Raw genomic sequence first — 18,746 nt, 5'->3', positions numbered from 1 at the left:
TGTAAGCAATACTTGTGGCACCCTTCAAGGAGTTTGTTGAAACCGCCTCAAATATGTGTATATCAAGGACAAACCATGACCATATGTTCTTCTGTCTCCATGGCCTTCATGTCACAAAATTTGTAGATTCTTTCTTGCCTTGGCACCTTCTACCATGCTCCTCTTTCAATCTCAACCTTGTGTGATCTTGTCCGAGGACATGCTATATTCTTGCGTGCATGGGGTGGCATTGGTGTGCTCATGTATGCTTGATCAAAGAAGCCTAGGCGGAGAGCCACATGCTTTTGATATCATGTCCATGCCAAGGTTAGAGAAGTAAATCACACTTGCTAAGGTGAAGAACCTGATCCAATGTTTATTACCAAGGACCTCACCACTGAGCAAGGAGAATTTTTAGCCTTGCTCAAGGAATTTCAAGATGTGTTCACCTAGAAATACACTAACATGAAGGGAATTCCTCCGAAAGTGGTGAAACACACCATCTGAAACCGGACAATAACTCGGATGCAATGGACAGACACTTCAAATACGAAACAGAGAGCATGGAGATACCAGACAGAGCATGATAATACACCAGAAGAACCATAAACAATATATTAAAAAAAACACCGCACTAAGCCAGAACGGCCGGCCCCCGTAAGAACTTCTTTATTCACACAGAAGCTTTTATAAGATACCAAGGTTCGGGTACATACAGCACCGGATTTTCCACAAAGCATTAGCACAGATCTTGTCCAGATTTCTATCCAGTGCCAAGATACAAACATCTCTAGGAGCTGTCCAAAACTTTCCCAAAAAAGTCCTCAAAAATCAGCTCATAAACAATCCATAAATCAGCCCGGTACAGAGCCAAAAGCTGCCCCGAACTCCGTGCCAAATCAGCCCCCGAAGAGCTCTCAAAACAATCCCTGATACCTCCAAACACAACCCCTGAACCAATGCCCAGGAGAGTGGTGAAGAGAGAAGAAGAAACGGCCCAGCTGCTGTGCCACTGTACAACCCGAGCAAAAAGGGAGAGAAGAACTTGCCCAACTGCTGTACCACTGTATGGCCTGCGCTTCAGGAACAAGAGAGAGAGAGAAGCTGCCTGCTGCCCACTGTATGGCCAGCGCAAGGGAAAGAGAGAGCCTGCCCGTTGCCCACTGTACGGGCAGCACAAGGGAAAGAGCATCTCTGCCCGCTGCCCCCTGTACGGTCAGCAAACAGAGTGGCCTGTTGTCTGGCCTTTTGTATGGCCAGCAAATTGAGGAGAAGAAGAGGAAAAGCTGCCCACTGTACGGCCAGCAAATTGGGAAGCGATAGAGAGAACATCGTCTGCTGCTGAATCCAGAGAAAAGCACTGATGTCCTCCTTCTCCTGTGTGTATGCGCATCACTTCTACTCCTCTTCATAGAGTCGACCCCCTCTATTTCAAGCATATGCTGGCTTTTCCCATTGCTAAAAGTGGCAGCCTCTCTAAAAATACCATAAAACTCCTCTTTTGGGAGTTAAAAATAACCGCCATATATATTTATATATAAAAGCTTGCAAGATCCATGCAAAGCTAGGTGCCCACTTGAAGTGTTCACACACATAGCTTAAAAATTCAAGTCCAGGGCCGGATCTATAAAAAAAGAACAAGTATGCGCATGATGATGGGGAGTAGGCGGGCTGCAGTGGAGAAGTGTTCTCTCCCTCTCCTTCTCCTTGGCTCCTTTAGCGCTGTCCGTACAGAAGGCAGCAGGCGCTTGAAGGCAATGAAGGGTTAGGGTTAGGGTTTACACAAGCTCAAGCAGGCGTGGAAACCAAGATGGAGAGAACACGACTTCAGTATGCTTGATTGATAAAAAAGTGAAGTACAATAGCCACATGATAGTGACCCTAAAGATAAGTGTTCACATGTCCGGCCATAAATGTGCCGGGTGGACCAAAACACTTATAAACTGCATATAAGTGAAACTGAGCTAAACTGGGGGAAAAAACCTCCACTAACTGAAGTAAAAAGTGCCCCAGTAATCTACTGATGATCACTAGCACTCCTCTGGGTGCATACACAGCATAAAACCCAACAAACCCCCCTTGAGTGATATGTGATCATTGTACATCATCCACCAAAAGGAAACAAATTCAAAGCATTGCGGAATGCTTCAAATTTCGGACGTGGTAATGCCTTGGTGAAGATGTCTACCACATTCTGATCTGTAGGACAGTAGATCAGACTGATATCTCCTGCCTGGAGTCTCTCCCGAACAAAATGATAGTGAATCTCAATGTGTTTCGTGCGAGCATGAAACACAGGATTCCTGGCCACAGCAATGGCACTCTGACTATCAGTATAGATAGGTGTAGGCTCCTCCACTGAAATATCCATATCAGTCATGAGACGACGCAGCCAAACACACTCAACAGTAGTAGTGTAGGCTGCTCTGTACTCTGCCTCACAAGACGAAGTGGCCACTGTGGTCTGTTTCTTGCTTAGCCAAGAAATGCATGAAGAGCCAAGAAAGAAACAATTTCCACTGGTGGAATGTCTGGTATCAAAATCACCAGCCCAATCTGAATCACTGTAAGCGTATAACTACATGTCACCCCCCTCAGGATAAAGCAATCCAAGAGACAAGGTACCCTGCAAATAACGGAATACACGCTTCACAGCTTGCCAATGTGACAACCGTGGGCTGTGCATGAATCTGCTCAACTGAGAGACTGCATACTGAATATCTGGCCTTGTATTACACAAGTAAATGAGGCACCCAACAGCCTGAGCATATGTAGTGGCATCAAAGGAAACACTGTCACCTTGTAGTGACAGTTTCATCCCAAGCTCCATAGGAGTACTAATAGGCTTGCAATCCTGAAATTTAAACTTCTCCAGAAGTTTAGCAACATAGCGTGATTGCAACAACCCAATGCCTCTGTTATCCTGTACAAACTGTATGCCCAAATAGTAATGTACAAGGCCCAAGTCAGACATGTCAAATGTCTGTTGCAATATCTCCTTAAAAGCTGCAATTTTGTCATCATTTGATCCCATGAGCAAGAGATCATCCACATAAAGACTGATGACCAGCAGATCTGTCTCTTCTTTCTTTACATACAGAGTGGCCTCTGATGGACTGTTCACAAACAAGGCCTTTTTCAGCCTGCAAACTTTCCCCTCATGACCATGTTCTGCAAATCCCATGGGCTGAAATACATAAACTTCCTCCTCGAGGTCCCCATGTAGGAATGCAGTCTTTATGTCCAACTGGTGAACAACCCAACCACGATGTGCAGCCAATGCAATGACACACCTAAGTGTCGACATACGGGATGTAGGAGCAAATGTCTCCTCATAATCAATGCCCTTTTTCTGTGCATAGCCCTTTGCAACTAGACGGGCTTTGTACCTGTCAATGGATCCATCTGCATGTCTTTTCAACTTATAGACCCATTTAGTACCAATTGCTTTCTTGCCTTTGGGCAGATCAACCAAATCCCATGTTTGATTCCTTTTAATAGAATCAAGCTCATCCTACATGGCTTTGATCCACAAATGAATCAGGCTCATCATCATCCTGTAAACTGGCTGCCATAACCAGATTCAAATCCATGATGTGTGCATGCTCATTGGTCCTTGTTTCCCTACGAGTACGACCAGCAAGAGGACCCTCTAAATGGCTGTCCTGTAATGTCCTCAAATACCATCTAGGTATATGTCTGACCTGTGGTGCCTGCTGCCCCATATTTGGTTCAGCTTCTGGCTCATTTGGCTGCTGAATTTCTGCACCACCTACATCATTTGCTGGCTGTCCTGTACCCTCATGAGTTGGATCACCAACTGTGGAATGAAACTCCATGGGTAGTAGACCTTCAAACACATCATTTTCAGCCTGATTTGCCTCATAACCAGCCATGGATATTTCTGATTTTTCATCAAAAATCACATCTCGACTAGTGAATATCTTCCTGGATAGTGGGTCATATAACCTGTAGCCCTTGCTCTCACGGCTATACCCAACAAAAATGCATTTTGTGGCTTTATCATCCAGCTTCCTCCTCAACTCTTTGGGTATGTGTGCATATGCAAGACACCCAAAGATACGAAAATGCGATACAGAAGGCTTGCGGCCATGCCAAGCCTCAAAAGGAGTAATAGAAACCAATGCCTTTGTGGGACATCGATTCAAAATATGACAAGCACACATTACTGCTTCCACCCAAAAGATATGTGGTAGCCTTTTTGCCTTTAACATACATCTGGCCATCTCCATGAGTGACCGATTCTTCCTTTCTGCAACCCCATTCTGCTGTGGAGTGTAAGGAGTAGTATACTGATGTTTTATACCTCTACTCCCAAGAAAGGAATTCAGCATATGTGACATATATTCCCCCCCTCGGTCAGAACGGAGAGTCTTCACCTTGCATCCTGACTCTGTCTCAGCAAGTGCTACAAAGGCCAAAAATGCATCATATACCTGTGATTTCTGTGTCAAAGGATACACCCAGCATATACGAGAGAAGTCATCAATAAATGTTGCAAAATAGAAGCAACCACCTAATGACTTCGTCTGCATGGGACCACAAAGATCACTGTGTATAAGTTGCAACTTTGCAGTTGCTCTTAGAGCCTGATCACGTGGGAAGGAAAACCTGTGCATTTTTCCCAAAATACATCCTTCACAAATGTGATCTGGAGGCTTCTCCATGAGAGGTAGATCTGTAAACATATTATGTCGCTGCATAAGCATAAGACTACCAAAATTTACATGCCCCATGCGAGCATGCCATAACTCCGTATCAACCATAGTTGGAGTAAGAGTGAATGCATGATAAGCAGACTGGTCCACTGGCTGAAATGCATCCAACTGATAAAGTCCATGACATAATGTACCAGTAAGCATCAAGGTCAAGGCATTAGCTTTGTCTCTAACCATGCATTTATCATCATCAAAGTGGACTTGCATTCCACAATGTGCTAAAGAAGAAATGGACAACAAATTCTTCTTTATCCCTGGTACATATAAGGCATCTGTAAGGCGGAGAATGGAGCCATCAATGGCTGTGAGCTGAATCTCCCCAATGCCACGAACTGGATATGAAGCATTGTTGGCACACTGAACAGTTTTGCCAACAGGGGCAGGGCCAACATGACTAAACAAATCCCTGCGAGATGTGATATGCTTTGAGGCACCACTATCAAAATACCAAGTACATGCATGCTCTGTCAAACTGCGTGCCTATGAAGACCAAGAGGCATCATAGCTGCATGTATAAAAACAGTAATCCCTGTCCTCAACAAAAGAAGCAGTCTCTGGAGGAGCTTTAGAAGCATCATTAACAGACATCCCAGCTTCCTTTGCCTTCTCTTTGGCAATCCTCTTCCTACATTCCGTGATGTAGTGACCTGGCTTCTTACAATAATGACATTTGCTCTTCTTCTTGGGCTGTCCATCACTTTTCTTGGTATCCTGTGAAGAACCACCATCACCTGAATTTTGATTTGCACTCTTTGGCTGAGTTTTTCCTTTCCCCTTTTGACCTGTAGTAAATGCTTGTTCACCATTTGTGTTCATATTCATATTCTTCCTCATTTGCTCCTCTTGTAGTAAGAGAGCAACAAGTTCCTGATACTTGAGGGGTTCAACAGCATTCCTCATGCTGAGGTTCAAAGAGGTATGAAAAGCCAAGTAAGATCTTGGCAAAGAGTGCAAGATGGTGGACACAAGCTGTGTCTCAGGAATAATCTCATCCACATTGATGAGTTGCTCTCTCAAATCCTGCAGCTTGTTTAAGTGGCTAGACATATCATCTCCTTCATTCATTTTCTGATTTTCCAGCTCTCTTTTCAAAAATGAGATCCTAGCCTCATTACGAGCAGCATACATCTGCTCCAAAATCACCCATGCATTCTGTGAAGAGCCAGCTGAACGAATATGAGGTATAATGGACCTCTGAACTGACAATGCAATGAGTGACAAAGCTTGTGCATCCCTGGCATCCCATGTCTTTTGAGCATTTGTTCTTTGAACAGGCAATGGCTGTCCTGGAGCCTGTACCTGTTGTCCTCGTCCACGAGCACCCCCTTGGGGAGGAGTCTCTGGAGCCAATGGACCTGGACGTGGTTCATCACCACTAACAAAATCCCAAAGACCTTTTGCCACAAGCACATTTTTCAGCATAAAACTCCACAAGAAGTAGTTCGTGCCATCCAATTTGTCTTCCTTAGACAAATATGTGAATACATCACTTTGCTGTTGATTTGCCATTATGCTTTACGCACAATGTTGTACCTGTTTACCAAAAAACCCAATAGCAGAAACCCTGATAATAACTGTACTCCACTGAATACAGTTCACCCAAATATGCCTGCACTCTCAATCCTCTGAATGTGCAGCTCAATGCACCAATGACTGAGTAGAGCAGCAAATGGCGTACACAATGCCAAAATGCCCCAAAAATGCCCAAATTTGCTGCACCCAAACTGTGCAAAAAAACCTGTATATTTCCTTGCTAGAAAATCTGCCTGTTGTGCCTGTATATTTTCACAGAGAAAATAAAAATGCCCAATATTCAAAATATGTAATGCTTACCACTTCTGTGCTCAGCAGTAGTACAGTCGACTGTATTGTGCAGGTACACAGCAACTACAGTCGAGGTGCTGTACGGAAGCAGGTACGAAAGCAGTACGGAAGCTGGGCAGGCAGGTACAGTACGGAGGCAAAAGGCTAAACTACAGTCGAATGTTGACGTAGCAGATTCTGGTCGGCTGTACTGTGCAGGTACTGAAGGTACGGAGCAGACAGTGCTGTACGGTGCTGGGCGAGCAGGTACACGTCAGCTGCTGCAGGTTCAGATGTGCGTATCAGGTACAGGCGCTGACTATACGGAAGCAAGTCGACTGAGTACAATTAGGCGACCAGCGTTGACTAGAGCTGGTACGGGAGCTGAAGGCGACGATTTGCAGGCGGCGCTTACTGTACGGACAGGTACAGTACTTGAGTGTTGCGCTTACTGTACGGAATCAGTAGTACGGCGCACAGATGTAGCTGAAGGCGGCGCAGACTGAGTGTACGGGTAGCAGATGCTGAAACAGCAGAATGGCGCACAGTTGTACCGGCAGCAACACTGGCAGTGTACGGCAAGGCAGAGCAAGCTTCAATGCTCTGATACCAATTGAAGGCAATGAAGGGTTAGGGTTAGGGTTTACACAAGCTCAAGCAGGCGTGGAAACCAAGATGGAGAGAACATGACTTCAGTATGCTTGATTGATAAAAAAGTGAAGTACAATAGCCACATGATAGTGACCCTAAAGATAAGTGTTCACATGTCCGGCCATAAATGTGCCGGGTGGACCAAAACACTTATAAACTGCATATAAGTGAAACTGAGCTAAACTGGGGGAAAAAACCTCCACTAACTGAAGTAAAAAGTGCCCCAGTAATCTACTAATGATCACTAGCACTCCTCTGGGTGCATACACAGCATAAAACCCAACAGCGCTTCTCTTCTAAGGCTGACGGGCTGGTTTTTCCTCTCTATCTTTCGCGGCCGTACAGGTGCAGCAGTGGGGCAGCTTATTCCCTCCTCTTTTGCGCTGGCCATCAAGGTCCTGTTTGTTCTCCTCTTCACTCAGTCTTCAGCAAGCGCCAACTTTTCTCCTCTTTCTTGCCAGTTTGCTGGCCGTACAGAAGGGGAGCTGAATGGTCAGATTGCTGGCCATACCGTGGGCAGTGGGCAGATTATCTCTCTCTTTCCCTTGCACCGGACATACAGTGGGCAGTAGGCAGCTACTCTCTCTCTTGTTCTGGACAGTTTTGAGGGCTGTTTTTGAACTACCTTTGCATAGATCTTGCAAGGATCTTCGTGGATCGTGGACTTATCAAAGTACTGTGGCAGGCCGTGCAGTGGTACAGTGGCCAGGAAGGACTTCTCTCCCTTTTTGCTCGGGTTGTACAGTGGTACAGCAGCTGGGCCAAATCAGGGACTGTTATTGTGTTTTGATTCCTGTGCAAGTGTTTGCTGAGGAAGTTTGTGGAAAGATCTAGTGTTATTCACACCCGCACCTTGGTATTTCGTAAAGCTTCGCAATCGATAAAGAAGTTCCTACAGGGGGCGGCCGTTCCGGCTCAGTGTTGTGTTCCTTTTAGTATTGTTTATGATCATTTCCGCTGCGTTTTCACATCTATGTTTGACATCTGAAGTGTCTGTCCATCGCTCCCGGTTCCCGTCCGATTTCAGTCACCATAGTGATTGTTCCCAAAAAGAATGGAAAGCTTAGAGAGTGTGTTAACCTCAAAAGGTTAATGCCATCATAGTTCGCGAGACCACTACTCCTTACCTTACCGTCTTAGCACAGAGGCAATCCCATCGAGCCACGTCAGGTGAACGTGCACAAAATCGACATCGAGAAGGTGAAGGATGTTCCTGAGATTCCTCAGAATGAGCGTGGCATCTATTATGCCATGCTCTATGAGGAGATGATGGCACTCAGAGTACTCGAACACGTGTGGGAGCAGCTAGTGCAGTAGCAGAGACCAGCGTGGCTACAAAGCTTCACGATGATCAAGATGAGAGCCATGAGGCATCCTCATCTTCTAGCACTAAGTCAGAGACATCAAAGGAGTCAGACGATGAGGACATGGATGACACCAGCCATACTTGTGGATAAATGCCTATCCTAATATGGTACTGTGTATGAATTTATAGAACCATTATATGCCTAATATCGTGTCGGCACCCATGAAGAGAGACAAAGAAATCATGCATAAACCCAAGTTAATGTATATCCTACCTAGCATTACGGGCTTCGTATCGAATTCGGGTGTTCATGCTTTTTCCGAATCTTGCTACCCATTTGTCAATTGAAGTCAATCCAAAACAAGCACGTCAAGTGGCTTGTTTCGTAATGACACCCTCGGTGCTGCCACTCTCAAAATAAGACAACCCCCCTCTCTCCGCTAGTTTCTAGCTCCCACCTAACTAGTGTGCCAATTGTGGGTGCCAAAGTGGTCTGAGTGGGTGGGAGAGGTGTAATGACTTTGGCACAGTAGGGCGGGTGCAATAGTGAGTGTTTTGCTTCTTAGGCCATCAAGTTTTAAGATTATGGCAGAAGTAGCACTGGTGTTCCTTCTAGTATTATGTAACTCTCTCGGCCGTCAACTTCCCTCCTAGGATGCATTGCCTGGCTTTCTCGTCTAGGGACAACTGAGGTTGAGCCCCATTGAAGTTTGAACTTGGAGCCATTGACTCCGGTGTACTCGGGTCGAATCTAAGAAGAGCCCTAAATGTGTGCCTTATTGCTCCCATTCAGGTTAGACCTCAACATGAAACTTCACATAGTCTTGGGCTTTACGTGACTACACTTTATTGGCTACTCTTTCTCACTCCCCACCTCTTCCTTGTGCTCTTTGGCACCACATTTCTCATAATCCCCCCTTGGTGCCAAATCTTTGGGCTACTCAAGGTGGTCGGATGTGAGGTTTTACTACATATTTTCAGCCCTTGACCTATTTTTGAGGCCTAGAGGTAATCTCTAAGACTGAGGTCCCCCCCTTGATAGATACTCTACCTATCTTTGAGGTCTAGAGGTCTCTTCTAAGAGTAGGGTTACAAATTTTGGCTATTTCTTCTACCTTGGCTACATCATTGGTGCTAGAGGGTAGGACATACAATGTTTTTTAGAGAATAGTTTTGGAACTAGAGCCAAGCAACTGCCCCCCAAGTCACATGCATGGCTCGGCCACTTTATTTGCCCATAAGTTGTGCTACAGACCCCCAAATCTATTGTGCAGTGCTACATCCCCATAAACAATGTTGTACAGTCTCAGAATCTAGGCGCCATTGCAATTCCAAACCGTAATCTAGGTCAGGAGGCTACAGATTGCATCATTTACTCTATGATCCGTGGAAGGAGATTGAGGAGATGTAGTATGGAGGAGATCATCCCCGATACTAGGCTTAGTCCAGTGAGGATTGTTGGTTGTTCGGGGAGGCATTCTCCTCAGATAGAGACTCATGGCTCTTGGTGTCTGAGGTTATATGGTGGCAGTTCTATCAAATATCTTCAATGGGATCTAGGAGAGTGGGAGTGGATTGATGCCTTCGATCCTTTGAAAAGCCTTCCTTTTTTCAGTTTCACCGTTCGGAATGCCATGCTTCTCCTCACTGGACAGATGCATAGGATCCTTACTCTCAGACCTCATTGGGAGAGCTATGATATTTCCCCAGTGATACAGCGCAGATATTGGCAAAGACTTTGGCACTCAGACAAAAGGAGCCAGATCTCTCATTTTTTTTGGTTATTCTTACATGGTGGTCTCCCCACCAATCAGTGGAGATTGGTTTTCGGTGTAGCACCTTCTTGCCCTAGGTGTGGGGTTCTTGAGGACAGATGCAAGTCTGTTCGAGGAGACATTTAGAGGAAGAGTCTTGCTCTTATACACAGAGACTCATCAATGTCAGGGGAGTCGGCTTCCAAAGGTGAGAGGATACAAATGGGAGTTTGCTCACCCACCGCCCACACCCACGCACAGTAGGGGGTACCCAGGAATCGGGAGGGGTGGCTTTATTATATAGGGAGGAGCTTCAACATGTGATACAGGTGGTCGGACAGGATGAGGCCGCACGGTTTTTCTGGGTGAGGATCCAAACAGACAGGGCCCCGAAAGGCAACAAATCAAAAACAGGCCCTCAAGCCACCAAGCATAAAACCACGCCACAAAATACAAGGATTGAATTTACCTTAAATCAAACATCGGACCGCTTTGCTAAATCAACTTTGGAGATGTAGGAGTCCAAGATTTGTACACAATTGCACCCAAACTACTAATCTTATTTATGCACAAAGGCAAGATACAATTATGATAGGGAGTATGACATCACTCAAGCCCTCGCAATGACATAACTAGCTTCAAGCTTCAAGCTTCTCTATGCACTCAAAGGTATTGATATATAGAGAAAGCTCATAAGTTCACTATCTCCTTACACACTAGAGTTGGGAGTGGTGTACCATGCATACATGGCCTTCTCACTCACATGCCGATACACCATGCAACTGGAACCGGCCTTCAGAAATCTGACGGGCGGTGAAACAAACACTCGCACATAAAACACTTCAACGCCATTAAGGACCTAGAAAAGGAAAACAAACAGGGGGGGCTAAAGTGCTCCTGCAAACAATACATGGACACCGATTGGCCCCAAAACGCAGTTGCGTCCCTTGCGGTATTTCTTTAATTGATTATAAGAGCTTTGATTACAATAAGGCTGGAAACTCAGCCGTCATAGTAGAACTCTTGAAGCCTGCAAATACCCTGCATCATGGCTTCATATCCACTCGGCATCCACAAACACGTCCAGCCATTGTTCACCTCAAAAGACTCTCACACATTGAGTCCTCCATACAGAAGTCTTCTCCCATGATCAGGACTGCCACAACCATCCATAGCCTCTCACCCAGCACAGCATACCAAACAGTCGACACACCTGTACCAACCCTCTCTACCTTCCAAGGGTACTATCCATCTCTGTCATGGATTCCCTGTCCCCTGCCCAATCAGTAGCAAGGCTGTACCAAACATGTGTCCATTCCTGTACCTTCTGCCTGCATGTGACCTATCTCCTGGAGAAACCCAAAAACATGTTTCCTGGAGAAACCTACGACCTATTTCCACATGAAACCCTTAGGCCTGTTTCCCTTTGAAACTTCTGTCCTGTTTCCATACAGAACCATTCATGGCACCATTCAACAACAAAGCCACCAACGGCATACAGCTAGTTACCTGTTCCCTCATAAAACATCTGGAAACATAGAGATGCCCATAACTGTAGGTCCCTCTGTTCCTTTCTAGCAGGAAGAAAACAATCTGCTCCATGAGCATGCAGCCATGAGAGCTTGCTTCACTCCCATGCCAAGAAACACATTCAAGTGACCTGTACTTGCAGCCGGAAACCCAAGCACATAGCTGAATTTGCAGCCAACCAAAAACAGCCCATAAACTGTCCTCGAACTGATCTCAAAACATCCCTGTTGCAAGGAGGATCAACACACTTGTGCACCTCTGTCCAGCAGCCACCTATGAGTGAAAGGAGTTGTACACTACTACAGTCCAACTGGAGTCTCCTATGCACTGCCAAAGGCCTGCATGGTCTTAAGAAGGAGATTCAATAGGCGCCTGTATACACTGCAGCGCAGCAGCCAGCCCGTGAACCCTTCCCAAAAAGCAGGCGTTGAATGATATTCAGCCACGCCTCTCCATGATTCAGAGCAGCCCGCCAGTATCTCCTTCCAAAAAGCAAGAGTAGCGCTGCCCACCTGCAGTCCTTCCAATCAGCCACAGTAGGCCTGAAGCGTAGCCTTGAAGCGCAGCCCGCCAGCCTTGTTTTCTCCCAAAAAGCATGAGAGGGAAAGAGGTGTGCCCCCCCCAAAAGTAGAGTAGCCTCTATAAATTACCTAGGGGCCTCCCAAGGTTTTAAAACCTTTTTAAATTTTAAATCTCTGTCCCCTTCACACTTGGGGTTGTCCACACATGGGTTTCATTTTCAACTCCAAACTGATGACATTCACACTGTCCACCATGTCCCCGTGCGCACCTGCATACTGTCCAGAGAAAAACACAGGGTCGTGACATACCCCCCTTTTGAAAAATAGCAAGTGTCCTCGATTGCACTCAATGGCACAGTAAGGCATCTTATGAGCAAAGACTCCCCATATGACAAAAGCAATGGCCCTAAAATGCATCTAGGTGATAAAACAATCATCCTGCACAATATGGCCACACTGTCATGTCAAAGTGACAAACAACTCTTGCTTGTTCCTTCAGAACCTACAGCAAAAGTCTAAAACCAAGTGGAAACACGTTAACTGTGTTAGCCAAAAACAAAACCATGCATCATTCTACATATGGCACACATATGCATGATACATATATGCATTCGCAAACAATATGCTCCTCAAGATGCTCTACCTACTTTAAAGTAACAGTCTAAGGGCTGCTCGCAAGCCTTACGCCCATGGGCATCCCGCAGGACCCACGACTGATGGTACAACATGAGCATATGAAAGCACTCAATGCATCCAAACAATACATCCACTAAGTACTTCCCACATATGTCTCATGGCCATCCCGCAGGAGTCACACCCACTGGTGCATCCATGAACATAATAAAGCACTTGATGTGTCATACCAATATACATGCAGCACACGACACAATCCAGAGTATTACCCAATGTATTCTCAATGGTACCAGGATCCAATGGCACCAGAATACAATAATACCACAAAGAGTGTATGCATACACGCACAAATAGAGTTCAATCCATATATGAACCAAACCAACTCTAGGACTACTCGCAAGACTTATGCCCTCCATAGAGTTATCCATAGTTGCAGTTATAGTTCAAGGGGCGGAGTACACAATATCATAGAAGTCCCATAAGCAGATATACTGCCAGCCTCAGTACATTCGGGTGAATACAAAGATGTCACCAAGCGACTCCTAGATGACAACTGAGCCTGTCTGTAACAAGGGAGCGGAGGTGCTACCCCCCTCTTGAGCATCAGGCAATGCTCCAGACCTATGCTCTGCTGAACCTGAATGAGCCGTAACAAGAGTCGACTCCAACTCAAAGGCATCAAGATAAAGCTGCAAATCCTGAGGTGAATCTGCTAAGTCACCCTCCTCCATCCACTTCGCATCCATCAGTGAACAGCTCTTGAACTTCACAGGATAGCGACAGGAAACTTTACCCTATACCTTTCTTTCCTTATGTGCCAGTATAAGCTCGGGAATAAGAACCTCGTCAAGTTCCTCCGCTTCCGTCTGAGCCTCATCTGATACATCCTCAGGCACCCAAAACCTGCTTGCACTCCACCCAAGTGGTAAGCACAAGTCCTCGATGAAGCATAGTAGATCACCACTGCTAAACATAGAAAGAAACTGTCTTCTGAACCCATGAAGCCTCTATGAAGATACGACCGGTGACAAACTGTCGAATGTTTTGCACCATAACACTTCAACTGCTTCTTGTACTCCTGGCTGACTACTTCTTGTCCTTGGTGTCTTTTCTCCTGAGCTTCATCTTCAGCTCTTGCTCTTCACCTCATATAGACAAAGACACACAACCCTGCACTGTCTCCTGCACTTCCTTTTCACTTTCCCTCATGTTGAAGCTTTTGGTGTAACAACCACGGGCTCGCCTCCTTGAGAAAGTCGACGATGTCCCGGCAACGGAACCTTGAAACCGGCCTTCAGAAATCTGACGGGCGGTGAAACAAACACTCGCACATAAAACACTGCAACGCCATTGAGGACCTAGAAAAGGAAAACAAAAAGGGGGAGCTAGAGTGCTCCTGCAAACAGTACATGGACACCGATTGGCCTCAAAACGCAATGACGCCCCTTGCGGTATTTCTTTAATCGATTATAAGAGCTTTGATTACAATAAGGCTGGGAACTCAGCCGTCATAGTAGAACTCCTGAAGCCTGCAAATACCCTGCATCATGGCTTCATATCCACTTGGCATCCACAAACAAGTCCAGCCATTGTTCACCTCAAAAGACTCTCACACATTGAGTCCTGCATACAAAAGTCTTCTCCCATGATCAAGACTACCACAACCATCCATAGCCTCTCACCCTATGAACAGCATCACACCCTGACACATCCAGTGCTTATGAGGTACATCATCCTAGGTACAAAATAGTAATAAAGAAAGATAACAAAAAATCTAGAACTTTAAAATCTAATCTAGGTACATGAGCAGAGAGCTCTCATATCACCCTAATACATCCCTCATGCGCCGCGGTGACATGGTGCTCAAGGTGGTAAAACTGAGCTAGCACGAGAAGGTCCTGCGATGATGGGAGATGATGCCTCGGATCTTCCTGTGGTGGCGTGGCCGTGGGCGAGAGCCATGGGGTTTGGGGCGTCCAGCTCTACATAACTCAGTGCCTTTGTCGAGTGTCACACCTCTCGGCCGAGCTCCTACACTAGCCTGTGGTCTGGGTATGATGGGTGGATCGGCCCTCGGAGTGCTAGTATGGAAGAAGTCGGTGAGAGCTCTCTGTGCTGGTCCTCGAGCAAGAAGAGAGCAACAATGGTGTTCGGTTTGCTTAGGACCACATAGCACGAGTGAATGTCCCACATTCAAGTTGGCCGCCCTAGGCCCATATATGGCAGTCTCCACTCTCAGCTGGTGGGATGAGGTGCGGATCTGGCCGATCGCACATCTCCCCCCAAAGGATAGGTGTATGTCCATGTAGCATGGATGGAAGATGAACCCATCCTCTGTCAGGCATAGGAGGTGATCTCTGTACAAGGCCATCTTCATCCCCAATGGACGACTAGGTGAACTCAATGTCCTCTGAGTATCCAGTCTGACAATGTCCTTCCTAATAACCCTGTTCCGCTCTGTGCGGCTGAGAGCAAATGACGGGGCCTCTATGCTGTACAGGACGGGGGAGAGTGCCTCCATCTGCATACCGTGCATGCCAAACCAAGTGCCTACCTGTGCATACCAGCACTCTGTATCTCCCTCAAGTGTCAACTCTCTCAAGGACTCCAAGGCTAGCTGGGGGTATCTATCAAAAGAAAGAAAGAAAGAAAGTTATATTAAACGTCTTCAAAAGACCCAGTGAGTCTATGAGACCAAAACTGATACAATTGTGTCCATGTATTCTCATCACAGTGCAAAAGAAAACAAAGATGAGAGAGAGAAATGAAATGAAATGATATATTAACGTCTCTAAGAGGCCATAGTGGCCTATGAGACCAAAACTGAGAGTACATCTGAGTTGGTGTCTCATCAAAGTGAACAACTAAATGAGACTAAAAAGTACAATAAATTGATTGTCCTACAGTTATAAGAACAGAACTATTAGACTCCGAGATGATACTGAGTAGAAAATACTGGAAAATACTGGAAAATGTATATCAGGTAGATCCATGTATGCTGACCAGTTAAGTGTTGCCCTCTCCTTAGATCAAGTATCTCCGCCATGGGGCTGTCTAGATTGGAGAGGTCGTAGAAGCGAGGTAGGCGTCTCCGATGCCGAGCAATAATGGCTCTAATCTGGCGATGGTGAGGATGCCGTGGTCTGGATCCTAGTGGGCGTGGCCGACGAGCATGACATAAGATAACTGCTCTATCAGTGGTGGCTCCCTGGGAGCGTGGTCGGTGCCCTGATGGCCCAATGGAGGAGGTATCATGAGGTGTGTGGGCAGGGTTGCTGGTGCTAGTGCCGAAGAAATCTGTCAGGGTCCTCTTACTAGGTACATCATGGCTCGGCCTCCTGTCTGCCAAGAGGGTCTCTCTGTGTCTCCTGAGCTCAAGTAGAAACAATCCCAGGCATCTCTGATCCTCAAACTCCATGACCCTGCATAACGGCCCAAAACCCTCTCGGAAGAGGCAGTGATATCTCCCTCGAATCTCAGACTGTACATCGGCAAATGTAGTGTTCCTCTATCTCTACCTCCTAGTAGCATAGCTGGCAACTGCGGTCGTCCAAGATCTGATGCACATATCGCCCTGTCTCAATCCGCAGCTGGTGTGATGAGGTCCGGATCTGTCCAATGGCACAATGTATCCCATGTGATAGATGTACATCCATGTACGCCGGGTAGGTGATTTAATCATCCGGTGAGAGGTGTAGAAAATGGCTCTTGTAATGAGCCATTTTCGTGTCCTAGCCTCTGTGTGAAAAAGCTGACATATCTACCTATGTACCCACTTGTGTACATGTGTGAACTGCCCCCAAACAGGGCTAAGTATATGTGTGTCTACCCTTTGTGTGTGTAATCTTATTCATATATATGTGCGTGTGAACACCTGCTTAGGTGTGAACACCCCTTATAACTGGATAAGATAAGTGTGCCATGTGTCGTGTGCATATATATGAGTGTGATATGTGAGTCAAAAGTTAGGTTCTAAACCTACAATAGCATGTACTTGATTTGAAGTAAATCGATCACATCATTTGAGTCGTGCAATATTATCTCTCCAGAGCATGTCACATGGTTGTAACTTTGGTCTCATAGGTCACTTTGGCCTTTTGAAGACGTTAATATAACATTTCATTTCTCTCGTATCTCTTAGCGACACAGAGCTGAACAGGGTCATCAGGAAGGACATCGTGAGGCTAGTTACTCAGAGGACTTGGCACCATCTAGCCCCTTGGGACGAAGATGGCCTTTTACAGGGACCATTTTCTTCGCCTGGCAGAGGACGGCTTCTTCACATGCCCACACTACATGGACACACAATTGTCATTTGGGGTGCGATGTGCGATTGGACAGATCCGCACCTCATCCCATCAGTTGAGAGTGGAGACAGCCTGATATGCGCTGAGGGCAGCTGCACACCAAAGGACAGGATAGGGTACATACGTGAAGGATACACGCACATGAAGCTCCGAATACCCAACAGGGACACTGAGCTATCAGCCCAAGATTTGGTTAACTTTTCTAGACTCTAACTTGACTATGTTTGGCACCCGACTCTTAGTCTCACCTAAACCTAGATGGCAACTGGCGACCTATCCCTAGACAAGCCCTCAGAACTTGCATGGTGCTCATCCAAAAGGTAACTACGGGTGTACTTCATGTCCATTTATGTCCATGTGCCACCCTAGTACAGCAAGTGCACTTGACAAAAAGCCAAGATTCATGAATACCATATGATAAGCATGGAGGTGAAGAAGAGGAAAAAAGGCAATGAGATGATGTGATGTTGAGAATGCATGAGGCCATTGATAGGAGATTTTATTTGTAGATTTCCTTTGTGTCATGGGCATTGCTGACCTGTGTTACAACCTTCCTACTCATCATGTTCATAATGTGTGCACAGCGCATGTGCATGCCTACACCTGCGCGTGAACATGAGTGTGCACTTGCTAGATTATTCACTTCCGAGGAGCTTAGGGTTATCATAAAATTTACATTTGAGACCATAGAATCTGATTTACGAGTAGGGGCCAAGCCACTCACAAATAACAATGGATCTTCGAAACCCATCATTTTGAGTTTTATTAGGTTTTAAGATTTTTCTTCATTTTTTGTTTTACAAAAAGCTGAAATACCACCAAGGCAGACCAAACAAAAGCAATGTTTGGAATGCAAAACGGGTTTAAAGACGGTTATACCCATGTGCGTTGCTCAAGCGAGCGACCAGCTGTCCAGTCTCAGTGTTGGATGCAAGAATTGAGCAGTCTGGCGATGCAGTCAGTATATCTTCGAAAACAGTGCAAAACAAAATTCAGAAAAAAAATCTCTGCATAATTAAAAAACCATTGCTCGTATGAATGTATTCATAAAATTGTGAAACACTCCAGAGTAGAAGGCTGCTGCAAGAAACATACAGCGTCCATCTTCAGCAAATCTCACGGCTCTGCATGACTCGCCGTGGGCATCAACGTTCCATACACTGCCAAGATCAAAAACCAATGATTGTCAAACTGTTAGCAAATCTGCAATGAACAAACAAATACATGATTAGATCACTCAATGATACACACAAGCACACAAACCATTGCCTTTGTCACTATTGGCATTCATGTAGCATAAACGTGTGCTATATTCCACAAGTTCACTACATTCTAGTGCTATATTCCACAAGTTCACTACATTCTAGTGCTCGACAATGTGATGTTGCAGGACAAGCGAAAGTATCCATACTTATTGGCGGGGGCTTATTGATGGTGATTAATACACATATCATTTGGTAACACAAACCAAGCTCAAAGCATCCAAGGAGCCTCAAGCACGCTGATTATAATTATCCACAATT

General features: G+C 45.7%; 1 protein-coding gene across 1 annotated transcript in view; it reads right to left on the bottom strand.

Annotated features, from left to right (window-relative positions):
* Nucleotides 1–18,746, bottom strand: part of WDR55 (transducin family protein / WD-40 repeat family protein) — a 106,481-nt gene that overhangs the window by 59,810 nt on the left and 27,925 nt on the right. Inside the window, exons 3-4 of the mRNA XM_086794313.1 lie at nt 18,319–18,383; nt 18,103–18,190 (exon numbers count right to left, since the gene is read on the bottom strand). Coding sequence (XP_086650439.1) covers nt 18,103–18,190; nt 18,319–18,383 — 153 coding nt within the window. The remainder of the gene's footprint in view (nt 1–18,102; nt 18,191–18,318; nt 18,384–18,746) is intronic.

This window comes from Cibotium barometz, chromosome 4 (genome assembly GCF_041138505.1).
Source record: "Cibotium barometz isolate CiBa-2024 chromosome 4, ASM4113850v1, whole genome shotgun sequence".
In the NCBI taxonomy this organism is placed as follows: Eukaryota; Viridiplantae; Streptophyta; class Polypodiopsida; order Cyatheales; family Cibotiaceae; genus Cibotium; species Cibotium barometz.
Note: the sequence above shows the minus strand (reverse complement) of the source record. Positions and strands in the feature narration are given on the sequence as shown.